Below are 13,776 nucleotides of genomic sequence, written 5' to 3'. Positions count from 1 at the left end.
GTTAGTGGTCTAATATTGATATAATGCATATATTTTTTAATTAATAATTTTATGGATATCAAAGTATCATGTATTTTTCATCCATTTAATGAGTATATATATGCATTACTAGATAATTTGAAAAGTAAAGCTAATTTTTTTTTTAAATATACTTTCCACGTACTATTTTGTTTGTCACTTTTTGTACTTTTTTAATGTCAAAAAGAATGTAATTTTATATTATTAACACAATTTACTTTTAACATTAAATCATTAATCGGTTTGTTAGATAGATTAATGACGTATTTGATTATATCATATTTTTAAAGCAAAAACATAACTATAAAAATGTTATACGAGGGTAAAAAAAATTATCTATCGCATTTAATATATTTTAAATGTGCGAAAAAAAATAAAAAATGAATAAAATGGAAAATAGAAGGCATGCAACAGTGTTTATCCTTTTAGTTAATTAATTAGTGTAGTTCCTAAATTAAAAGGACTGAAGTTGTTAGTTAACCAAATTAAACTATATAATTTTGCAAATAAAAAATGTGTGGTGGCAGCCTATAGAAGAGCGCCACCACACAGATTGTAAGACTTCCTGCTGCCTTAGACAGCAGGAAAATATTGTTCATTTATTTATAGTACAAAAATACTTCTAATAAACCCCATAAGTTAACCTGTAATGTAGTTTAATGTCGTATTAAGATATATCAAAACGGTATTTTATTTATATTTAACTATGAAACAATATTTTTTTATTTATAATTCAAATTTTCAAAATTATTAATTTTAACTCATATCATAAATTTTCCGTTTTAATTGTAATATATCTTTCATATTTAAAAAATTTAAATCTAACAAAATTGTAACAATATAAAAATAAAAATCTAATAAATCGAGAAATTAATTTTTTTAGATAATTAAATCTTTAATTTAATAAAAAAAATGCTGAACAACCCCTGTGGCAACTAAGAATAAAGAATGGAGAAAGAAAATGAGTGTAGTGACATAGTCAAACCGCTACTGATCAGTCACATTAATGGCAGAAATCAATAAAGTGAGCAACACAAAGAAACTATCAAAAGCAAGCACCTTTTCGCACCTTTTTACACAGCTGAAAATGAAAGGAAAACCAAAAAGATTAAACAATTAACAACGATTAACCCTCTAATTAATCAAATCAAAAGCCCACAATTCGGTGGTCAGTTCCATAACATTCTTCAAGAAAATCAGAATCAAACCCATCAAGAACCGAACCATTTTGGTCAAGTAACCAAATAAATCGGCGTAGTAGAAGTAGAAAACCGTTGGTACTCTTGCTGTTCCATGTTAAGCTCTCTAAGACTCAAATACGGTATCCCCAAGTCATCACTTCTCGCCGGCGTTAAAGTTCCGGCAATCGGCCCTGAAGTTGGCCGTCGGGTCGTAGCTCTATACGGAGTATTCGATCCACTTGTGCAGCTTTCAGTAATATAAACTGGACCCGACACTGACGATCGAAACGCTCGAGCCCTGGCTTTATGCACGTCTTCGAAATCATATTCATCGTGTTGAATGTGAATCCATTTGAATTTCAAGAACAAGAAAGCTTTTTTCCACCATTTTTTCTTCTTGTTCTTGAGGGTTTTTCTTTTGGTGAAGTGATCGTCTTTTGAAATGGGTTTTTGAAGCTTGAAATGTAAAGAATCTATGGATTTTGGTACTGTTTCTTGCTTATGATTTCTTGCTTCTTCCAAGAACTGCATAACCAAGAATTGAAAATTCAAGAAAACGGGTCAGTCAGTCTCAAAATTAATGAAAGAATGTGTAAATTTTAGTGATTAAAGTTGAGAGTTATTAGTACCTGAAAGTAGTTGATTTGTGGGTCGAATCCGTAGTCGCTGAAATGTTGAGGCTCCGGCATTGGGAAAACGGGAGATTTGTTTGCCATTTCTTGGGAATTTTTTCTCTGTGTAACTTGGTTTTAAATTTGGAGATAAGAGATTTAAAAATATCATTAAAATATTTTTTAAGGTTTAGGGGCTCAAGGTGGGAATGGCCGTTGGGTCATTCGGAAATAGAGAGTGAGTGGGTCAGTTTACAACTACCAGAGCAAATGAACATGCAGAGTCTAGCATGATCACCATCGTCTGATCTCATCATCTACCATATAAATAGTATTATCCATAATCTATGGTTATTAGATTTCTAAAACAGTAAAGGGTCAATTTGGTCCCTTAACTTATTACTCATGAGAAAATAACTTACTTTCAGACATTTTGACCAATTAAGAACAATACTCAATATTTTAAAGTTAATTAAAACAAAATTATTAGAAAATAATAATTAGGAACTGGAATCCTTTTCTTCCGAAAAAAGGGAAGAAGAAGGATCTTCGTATTTATCTTTAATTGACCTAAAATAGAGAATATTATCCTAATTTGATCTAAATCCACCAAATTGAAAAATGTTGGGAAAAATTTGATATCTAGCATTGGAAATGTCATGAAGAAAACAATTTATTTTAGTGTTATTTCAAGTAACCAACTGTATTATCTATCTCTTTTGAAAAAAAGTACTAACCAACTGTAGTTAATTTATGACCAAATCAAAAATTTATCTAAAAATTTAATTATATTTGTTTGGTTATGATTCGGTTTAGATGACAAATTAGTAGTTGAGTCCTATACAAATTACAAAATATCTTAATTTTCTTAGGAAGTTACAAAAAAAGTAATATTATATTTATATAATTCGGTTAAGTCGGTCGGCCCGTTTCAATAAATTTAAATCTTTCATATTAAAGTCTAAACGAACCGAATTAATCAAAATTTATAAAATTATCACAATCAAACTGAATTAACCAAAATTCAAACTGAATTAAAATTTCAATTTAGTTTGATCGGTTAATTCGGGTTTTATCCCAATCGTGCACACTCCTAGGTCACTGAATAAGCATGCTTCTAAAGATCTATATAAACCATTTATTAATCTCAGGCAGTTGTCTGTCTCAGTCAGAGTAGGAATTCGAATATTAAAAGTCCAAAATTTTACTCCATGTGCTGCTTCTATGACCGTAAGGCTAGGAGCGCAATTACTAGTCTCCCACATGGTGTGGAGCAGAACAATACAAAATGTGTAGGCTATCGAGACTGCTTCAACTAAAGAAACCTATAATTTGGGATTAACCAACCGAAACAAACCGATATTTTAATTTGATTCGATTATGATTAATAATTTTTGAAATAATTGGTTTTGTTGAATATATAAATAAAATGTTAGTTTTATAATTTTTTAGAAATTTAAGGTATTTTTTAATAATTTTTAATAGGAGTTAAATATCAGTTTATACTCTAAATTTATACTCTTATGTTCTGAATTTATAAATTATCTTATTATTTTAAGAGTTTTAGATTGTATATTATTTTTATATTTGATAAATAATTTAAAGACTAAGAGTCTTGTTTACTCCTAATATATATGTATAGTTATTCTCAAATGAATTAATTATTTATATTTTAATATCAAATAAAATATTTTTTTCGTATTAATATAAATAAATTGAATTAGTCAATTTATTTATACAAAATGCACCAATAAAAAAAAATTACTACTCATATACTATTTATATATCTAAAAAATTAAAAATTAAATTTAATTATTTTTTATTGATGTGTTTATTCAAATGGTCTATGACTTTGAGACGGAAGGAACATATAATTAAAATTAACAGCAATATTAGCAGTTTTTTATAGTTTTTTAGATCATTTTTAGATCATTTTTATCAACATTATTACTTTTCTTGAATTGTAGCATTACATTACTTTTATCTTTCTGATAACTGAGAAGAGTGAGCGTTTGTAGAAGAATTTAAATTCACGAACTAGTAATTTGCTGTTCAGCGGTCATTTGAATTGTATCTCATTGGTCACATTACTTTTATTACTACTTATCTCTTATTTTTTCGAGTCTCTTTTTATATTAAACAAATTAGAATATGAGACAATACTGTACTATAGTTTAGTTTTGATGGTAGTGCCGTATGCGATCTTTAATAACATGCAGCCTTGAATTTTTTTCCCTACAATTTAATGCGAATTGGTCATCAAGATTGAGTCATTTTTCCTATGTGACCATTAACCGTGGCATGTTATTTTTGTCGGTGAATATGGGGAAGTATTTGTAAATCTCAAAGAAAAAAATGTAAAATACATTGTTCACCTCTATATAGTTTACTTTATTTTCTCTATTTAACTAGTGCACTTTAATTTATAGATACAAAATAAATATCAAATTGTTATTCTGTCAACAATGAACTATGAATCTGTCTTGAAAGGAGATGGATGGAGTTAAGCATAATGTAAAAAAATAACTTAAACCAATGAACTATAATTCAAATGATATAAGCGCTAAGCAGCAAACTGCTAGGTCGTGGGTTCGATTTCTCCCGCAAGCGCTCCTCCCTTTCCAAATTATTAAAAAAAAACTTAAACTTTTTTATAATTTTAAATAATATTTATTTTGATCAAAAAAAATATTATATATTGAAATAATATAAAAATAATTTTATTATTATAAAGCATGCTCAACATTGTTCCGATTCGTAATAAGACAAGTTTGTATAAAAAAATTAGTTTATTTTGATAATTTAGTTTATGATCTTTTAAAATCAATCCAGTCACTTCCATTTATATATTCTGAAAGCACATGCAAAAAAATTGATATTTTAAATATTGATATATTAAAATTTTACGTATAAACTTAATTATCAAATTATGTCAAATTTAAATTATACGAGTCTAGTTTACATTATTTAAAGATCTATTTGTTTTCAAATTGACCACCTATAGAAGTAAAAAAAATAAAAAATTCACGGGTTTTCCCTGCAAGGAAAACCATGGAGGATTACATGAAGACCTCACACGTATAGTATGCTTCATAATTCAATAGGGTTTTTCTTGTGAATTGGCTGACTTAATTAATTAAGGATATCCTCATTGTAGCTAATTTGATTAATTGTTATTTAATTTGAGCAAGATGATCCAATTTTTTAAGTTCAACCTATACACAGAAATTGGCTACTTGAACCTACAAGTAAAGGTGGGAAAAATTCAATTCAACTAAATTAAATTAGTCGATTTATATTTTAGTTAAGTTTGATTAAAGAATTTAGTTAATTTATTAAAATTCAATTGGTTCATATATAAATAATTTAGTTCAATTACGCTTAAGAGTTGTAAAAACTTAATTAAACTAATATTTTTTTATTTACTTTTTAAACTCAATTCTCAAATGGGCCAGTTTTTAAATCCTCGGACTCAGAACCTATTCTCACTATAGAATGCTCAGCCAAAGAATCCAATAAAGCCCCAAAAAACTGTCTTTTTAAAGGAATTGAAAAACTTCATCATCATTTGTCAAGGGCTGGCCTGGTATTGTTAAAACCAAAATAGAGATAATGCAAGAAAAGAAAAATCAAATAATGAATTAATAATTAAGTAATAAATTATTATTGGATATATTAGCGTGTACTATTGTTTGTCTCAAAATTGATAAGATAGTATAAAATATGTTAAATTTAGTATTTTTTTTCTGTCTTATAATGATAGATCATTTTTTTTATTTTTGCCGTTTTAAATTACAGGTCATTTTATATATTTGGTAAATAATTTAAAAACTCAAAATCTCATTTACTCCTAATAAGTATGTTTAGTTTATCTCAAATGAATTAATGACTTTATATTCAATACAAGATTCACCAATAAATAAATTAGTTCTTAATTTTTAAATATTTTAAAATTATAAAAAGATAATTTGGAAAGAATAAAAAAATTAATTTTAACAAAAATAACTATATAAATATTTTTTAAATTTTATATATTCCATTAGTCTTTTGATTAATTTTTTACAACTATATTTTTTCTTGATAAAAAAATTATTTATATGCACTTTTTTTTCATAAAAACATTCCTTCGTAAAAAAATATTTTATTTTCCTCTATAAAAATTTAAAAGAGTTTGATTGTAGTATTCTAATTAAGTAGTTATGTAATTAAATTTTTGAATTTATTAAACAATAAACAAACTATACTGCAAGTATTTTTGTTTAAACATATCATTTTATGTCATACAATAAAAATATATTTTTAATACCTGTAAGTGCTTATGATTTGAATTAATGATATTTTTTAACTTTTAAATAACAAGTAAACTAAAGTATGACTATGGAGTGTATTTTATACAAACTTAAATTTTATTGGATAAAATGAAATGAATATTAAATTATTCGATTTGATCTTTTGAATTCAGCATCATTTTAACACGAAATGTCGAGTAGCAAAATATGTATCCTTACAAGACTTGTAAGGTTTTGTAGCCCTTGAAGGATTAAATGGGGCATTGCCCATTTTCTTTTTCCCCACAACTTATTTATTCTTTAGGAATATTAAACTCTCATTGCAACTTGCAATGTAGACTAAATATTTTTCAGTTCCCCATTTTCTTCTGTAATGACCAAAGAAAAAAACTACTCCTAAATTTACATGCATTTTTTGTTTAGAATCTTTTTTTAAAAAAACTAAAATGTATAGTTTCAAGTCCGTTTCTCTAGAGATATCTTACTTATTGTTGTTTATGCATGCGAAGGAATATTTAAAATTACTAAGAAATTTTATGGATTTTAACTTTTTTACTAGGAGGTGAAATTTTATATAAATAATCTTTAAAATCTATGATCTTTTATGATATTGTTTACTATTATAAAAAAATTGAATATGAGATTTACAGGTATAAATATAACATTCATACTAATAGCTTATGCCTTATGGTAAAAAATTTAAATTAGATCCATTATATCGAAGAATTTTGTGACTTGAGTTGTTTAAGTATATATATGTAAGGTGCAACCATAATATTAACGATAACAAAGTGGAAATTATATTAAAAATATAGGTTTCTTAAGAATTAAATAATTCAAATTCATCAATTAGTTGTTTTTTCTCATCTCTCACAATAATGTTTTCTTTTATTTAAAAATAAACTAAAATAATTCAGTGGCTTATAATAATTGAACTAAAATAATAAGATTTCTTCCGTTTCAATAGAATTGTCTACTTTCTTTTATCACACAATTAAAAAAAATATGTATATAATTAATATTATAAATTTTATAAATTTATCTCTATTTTTTTATTATAATCCCTTTATTCCATTTAGAAAGAGACGCATCTCAATTTTATATGTCATATAAAAAGTTTATATCATAATTTTGTGCAAATTTTATATAAATTTCTCTCTTTTATCTCCTTTTTCTTTTTATAATTCATGATTTTTACTTGCAAATTACAAGATATCATTAAATAGAGATACGATGAGAAAAACAATAGTAATAAATGTTCTTTTAATTTACATATAAAAGTTATTTGCTAGAGTGTATTATTTAATATAATCACTAATTTATTTTGTTAGAATTATATTTCAATAGACAACAATAAGTATTAGATTATTTGTGGATTTTAAATAAATAAAAAACACTAAAAAACAATTGTGAAACTATTACTTATTTAAAAATAAATGAGACTTTTAAAAAATATAAAATGGAAAAATGAACTAATATTAAGATGAAAAAAATATTACTTTAAAAGTGCATATTTTTTATTTGAAACGTAATTAATTCAAAAGATATTAAATTAAATTAAACACTCAATCCCAGAAACATTAGATACTATAAACGTAATTTACTGCTAATATATTGACAGAAAATTAATTGGAGTACCATATAAATCATATACATTTTTGATATGATAATTATTAATCTCATAATCCATAGTTTTAATTGGGATTACCCTAATTAAAATTTTAAAACTAACAAATCAACCACAGTAAAAGATGGAAACAAATAAAAGACAAATAGTATAATCGATACAAAGAAAAAAAAGGAAATCCCGCGTCAACAATGGCGTCTTGCGTTCCCTTTTAGGAAGTCAATCATTCAAAATATACCAATAAACCAGAATTATCAGACATATAATAATTTTTTAATTTCCCACTTCCTTAAGAAACCCTCAAGAACCTTCCTCTTCTCTTCACAACTTTATTTATTCATTCCTACTCTTAACAACTCTCTCTTCATTTCACCCAAAACACTCAACTCTCGTACTCGTTCCGTTCCAATAGAGTTGTCCGTTTTGTCGTCGTCGCGTTATTTAATTTAGATCCGACACTTCGGAAATTATACTCAGAGCTTGATAATGGATCTGGATAATCCAAATAATGATGATAATGGATTTATGGGCAAAGGCTACGCTCTTAGCGGTAGAATTATGCTGTCGGCGATTGTTGTGTTGTTTTTCGTTGTTGTTATGATGGTCTGTCTCCATCTCTACGCTCGTTGGTATCTTCTCAATGCTCGTCGCCGCCAGCTCCGCCGTGCTCGTACCCGCCGGACGCAGCTTGTTTTCTACGTTGACCCGGCTAATCCTCAGGCGAGTGGTTTTACTGCCCCCTCTGGTGGACTTGATGCGGCGGTTTTGAAATCTTTGCCTTTGTTTGTTTACTCGTCGAAGACCCACCCGGATTCTATTGAGTGCGCGGTTTGTTTGTCGGAGTTTGAAGAAAACGAAACGGGTCGGGTGTTACCCAAATGTGATCACTCGTTTCATATTGAGTGTATTGACATGTGGTTTCATTCTCATTCCACGTGTCCTATTTGCCGGTCTCCTGTTGAACCCGTAGCAGATAATCCTGTTTCTGAAATTAAAGAAGTCGGCTCGGGTTCTTGTTTACCCGAGAGCCACACGGATGCGTCTACGTCGTCGTTTAATGAAAGATGCAGCATTACTGTTGAAGTCCCTAGAAGAAACGGAATTTTGGAGGACGAGTCAGCCACCGAGTCACCGTCGTCTTACAGATCGCCGATGAGTCGTATGTTGTCGTTTACGAGGATGTTAAGTAGAGAAAGAAAAGGAAACGCGTCGTCTCCGTCAGGTAATGCTGTGAGTGGCGGTGCCGGGTCTTTGAACGAGTCAGATATTGAGAAAGGTAGAGATGAGACCAATCGGACTCAAATTAAACTCGGTGGTGACTCAGTTGTTTGAGTTGTAAGTGACACGTGGCAGTCTACATTTTTTTCATTTTGATTATAAGAGAAACATTCGGCTACTGTCAGATGTAACTAGGCTCGAGGTGGTGGCTAAGATTTTTAGGAAAGGCGGCAAATTTTTGTAGGCTTGCGGATTGTGATGCCGATGTTGTGACTTCTGACTTTGTATATAACTTTTCTATTTTTCATTTCATTGATTTAATCTTGTTTTTTTTTATTAAGGTGAATATAATATAATTTATCTTTTTCAAAATTTATAATTAATTGTATAAAATTAATATATATACATATATCAGAGACAGAGCTAGAAAGAATTTATGATGCACAATTATCAACTTTATAATTTTAAATCTCTTAAAAAAATATTAATATATAATCAAATAATATAATTTTACCACCTTAAAATTTACAATTTATCCATCTTAAGTTTTATAGTTTGCTAATTTTGTCCATCTTAATAATTTTCATACAATCTTACTCATCTTATAAAAAATTTATGTATATATCAAAATGAATAAATAATTTTGTGTGTGATGAGTAAACAAATTAAATTATTAACTTGAAAACCGGAAATGAGAATTATTTGACACTTATAAATTGACTCTATAAATTTTATAGAAATTTATCATCGCACAGACTGTTTGAACTATTAATAAAATCACAATAGAAAATTATTCATTAATGAGATAGTATTATAATTTGATAAAGTTAAAATAAAAATGATAAAATTTTGGAAAAAATATATTTATATAATGTGCTATATTCTGGTCTTAAATCGGCATGTCATTTTTGTATTTTTGTCGTTTTAAAATTATAGGTTATATCTTATTTTTCTAATTATAATTAAAAAATTGAAACATATGTTATTTAAATATTTTAATAAAAAATATACTATAAAATCATTAATATCCTATTTATATATTTAAATTATTTTAAAAGAACAAATTAGACAAAAAGATTAATTTTCAACTAGATCGTATTAAATTGTTTATTTATTTAAATGTTATTTTAAGAGGAAGGAAGTAAACAAATGGGGTGTTAAGGACCTCTTTTTCCTTAGAATTTGACCTTTTGAATTTGTTTAAATATAGTAAAAGAAAATATAGGAAGATAGAGTGTAGTTATCAAGAGAGGCCCAAAGGAAAGAAGCTAGGAAGCATCCTTTGAGGTTCAGTTTGGTAAGCAATCACCCCACATGATAATGTTGAGTTTTAAATGTTAATGTAATTTCTAATTAGATAAAATCAAGCTAGACAATCTGTTTAATTATTTATGAGATTTTTATAAGAATATATGTATTTTTAAGGGGGTGATTCAAGTGGTAAGCGGTTTGATATCGTTTAAATAAGATCTCAGATTCGAGCCCTGTGAATGCAGAAAATCCTTGTTGGCAGACTCACCTACCATGCTAGGTGCACGACGCGGGTTGAATCCGGATTAGTCAGGGTGAAGCCCTGAAAATCGGATGGACAACCAAAAAAACAAAATATATCATAGGATATTTTAAATTTAATTTTTTTAAGGAAACTTTAATTATTTTGATATAATAATTATTAGTTATTTATGTATAGCAAACAATAATATAATTTAATGATATCTTACAATTTTTTGATAATTAGAAAGAGAGCATTTGTAAAAAAAATAAAATCGACGACCTAACAAAATGCCGTCATATGCTTATATTATTTGAGATATAATTCATTAGTAATGATATTTTATATGTAATTAGTAAATAAGAAAAAAATATTATGAGACTCTTCATATATATGATAATTAATATTCTGATACCCTTTGTTTGAAAAATCTTACTTAATGATTACTCACTTTCAATTCAACCCTTCTGTTAATTTGGGATATCAAATTATTAACGGAATTAAAAGTGAGGTATCAAATCGTTTGAAAGTGATGTACAAATTATTAACAAAATTAAAAGTGAGAGACTAAATCTTTAACAAATTTTAAAGTAAAATACTAAATCATTTGAAAGTAATTGCCCAAATTAACGGAGAGGTCTAATAGTTAACATAATTAAAAATGAAGGACCATTAAATAGAATTTTTAAATAAAAAATATTAAACTGTTAATTGTAATTGAGGGATTTTAAAATAATTTGATCGAATAATAACTCAGCTGTAATTTCACCTAAAAATATTGATAATAATGATATTAAAATTATGGTATGGAACTATGAATTTTTTATTTATTTTTTATTATTATGATGGATGAAGATAATGTATAGAATAAAAAAATTCATATTTCGAACATGATATTATCACTAGAATTATTCATTGCGTTCTTTTTTTTATTATTTTAATCGAAATACAATGTACAATAATTGTTAGCATTTTATATTTTTGACAATTAAAGCATCAACAAACAAATGATAACTCAAATAGTATTGACGATGCATAATTATTGTTAAAGTTGTGTGTTTATTTCTTTGCACAAACCCTTACTTTCTAGTCACATATAAAAAACAATTGGAATTAAGAGCAGATTAAGAAAGAGCGTACGATAGATAGTTGCACATTATATTTTTTTTTAAAATATCGATATAGAATTAAACTATATTTTTAGCAACTTAATATTTATAATTTACCAATTTATCAATTTTATAATTTATATTTTATTAATTTTTCTCACGTTATAAAGTTTAAACACAATTTTATTTATTTTATAAAATAAATTCTAGATCCGCAACTAGTTGGGACATCATATTTTTTTTTTAATGAGACAAGAGTGGAGCTAAAGCAGTCTAAATGTGTAGATAAGGAAATAAGTCGTCCTAAACTAAGGGGTGTGTTTACATCATCTGGACTCATGTTAAGTAAAAATTATTGAATAAAATAGGAATAATAATATAGTTTCACATGCAAACTGTTAGTCAAAAACGTGTGTTACGTAATTTGCATTATTTGGAAGGTAGCATAGTTTAAATTAAATTGTATATATGCAATTATGCATGCATTATTCTTAAAACCAACCATTACTTCCAACCATCCAAATCCATTAATTAATTAATCTAATTGTTAATGGTGTGTCTAGACCCAAATTAAAAAAATCTGTAAGTTTTAAAGTTCGAAAGAGCAAGAATTTCAAAGCCTAAAGAAATTAAGGAAATGCTGAAGTTCAAATAAACAAGTCTACAACTCAGAATTTTCAATTTTAACATGTGCAGTAAAGTTTATTAATGCGGCAAATTTTATCACAGCGGAGAATCTGAAAGTTGGAGAACGTGGACAGTCGAAAAAAGTGATTATTTTATGAAGAAACACTTTAAAAGAGAAAAAAGACGACAATTACAAATCCAACAAAATTAAATAAAAATTCGAAAACTTTCAGAGATTGTACTGTAATTTACATTTTCTTAGTTCTATTTATGTTTTCAACATTATTTCAAATCGTAATTCCAATTACAGTGTCAACTGCCAACTTCAATTTTTTTTTTTACAAAAGCTCTCTTTAATTTTTAAAAACTATCAGTAAATTTGTTTAAAAACTCTTAAAATTTTTTAGGTCCTTTGAAAACCGTTACAATCGCTTAATTTTTTATCTCAAAATTTCTAGTTTGAGGATACGCTCACACACACGAAAGTCACCAACCGTTTTCTAAAAAATTCACAGAAAACAGTTAGTTCTAATAAAATTTCCTTTATAAGCTTAATTATTTCATAAGGTAATTATTTAACAGTACAGTAGATTACTTGACTTAATGTATTTATTTTAACAATGTCACAAAATGTGACTTGGATAAACAATAGAGCAGAGTTGTTCATAATTCGGTTACATGTGAACTTGAACTTGTACTCATCAGTAATCATTTATGATTTAGTAGTAATCCATTTTCAGGTCTCTAAACTATATTTGTTTTGTTCATTCGGTCTTAAACTATTTTTTCCTTATCTGATCCTTAAAAACGACGCTGCTTTGTTATTTTTGAAAATACAATTTTATTACCCTAAACAGCGTCGTTTTTGTCAATTAAAGACTCGAAAATGATTTTTTGCTAAGTTGAAAGATCAGGTAAGGATAAAAAATAGTTTAAGGAACAGATGAATAAAACATATATAGTTTAAGAATTTGAAAATGGGTTATTTCTATGATCTATCCATAGCTATGTCTATATATTAAGGTTACAAAAACTTGCGCTGTATTGTTTGTAATCAAGATGAATCTATTTCTCATATTCTTTTTCATTGCCCTAGAGCTCAAGCAATCTGGTTTGCCTCCTCTTTCAGTTTTCGTCCTTTTTGGGAGGCAAGCCATTCTTTTGCTGATTACTGGGTTCGTATAGTTCAGGATTTGTATCATCTAGGAGGAATGGCTTCAGTTCAACTATTCAGTTTTCACCTCTGGTTTATTTGGAAAGCTAGAAATAATATGCTGTTTCGTTCTCAGACTTGGTCAGTCTCAGAGGTTATTCTTCTAAGTTCTGAAGCTTCTAAGGAATTTCAAGATTCTCAGTATGTACTTCCGTCAGTTTCCTCTGCTTTGCGCAATCATCATCGTCCTTCTGCTTCAATTGCATCCAATAATTGTATTACAATTTCTTATGATGCGGCTGTTGCAACCACGCAAAAATTTGGCGCTATAGGAGTTATTGCTAAAAACTCTCGGGGTTCTGTAATCTCCAGATTTTCTGCTGTGTTTCGTCATATATGGGATCCGGGAATTTTAGAACTGTTAGCCTTAAGAGAAGCTTTGAATTGGGCC

At 27.4% G+C, this 13,776-nt stretch overlaps 2 protein-coding genes across 2 annotated transcripts; one reads left to right on the top strand and one right to left on the bottom strand.

Annotated features, from left to right (window-relative positions):
- Positions 1-980: 980 nt before the first annotated feature.
- Positions 981-2,114, bottom strand: LOC126667011 (uncharacterized). Its single transcript, XM_050359954.2, has 2 exons — positions 1,829-2,114; positions 981-1,724 (listed from the first exon to the last, which is right to left on the bottom strand). Exons 1-2 carry the CDS (start codon positions 1,913-1,915, stop codon positions 1,251-1,253), a joined length of 561 nt encoding a protein of 186 aa, XP_050215911.1. The 5' UTR covers positions 1,916-2,114; the 3' UTR covers positions 981-1,250.
- A 5,878-nt stretch (positions 2,115-7,992) lies between these two features.
- On the top strand, positions 7,993-9,280 carry LOC126670649 (RING-H2 finger protein ATL2). The gene has a single exon (XM_050364426.2). The coding sequence runs from the start codon at positions 8,213-8,215 to the stop codon at positions 9,056-9,058; it is 846 nt and encodes a 281-aa protein (XP_050220383.1). The 5' UTR covers positions 7,993-8,212; the 3' UTR covers positions 9,059-9,280.
- The last annotated feature ends 4,496 nt before the right edge of the window (positions 9,281-13,776 follow it).

This window comes from Mercurialis annua, linkage group LG2 (genome assembly GCF_937616625.2).
Source record: "Mercurialis annua linkage group LG2, ddMerAnnu1.2, whole genome shotgun sequence".
Classification (NCBI taxonomy): domain Eukaryota; kingdom Viridiplantae; phylum Streptophyta; class Magnoliopsida; order Malpighiales; family Euphorbiaceae; genus Mercurialis; species Mercurialis annua.
The sequence above is the reverse complement of the archived record's forward strand: the minus strand, read 5'-3'. Positions and strand labels throughout refer to the sequence as shown.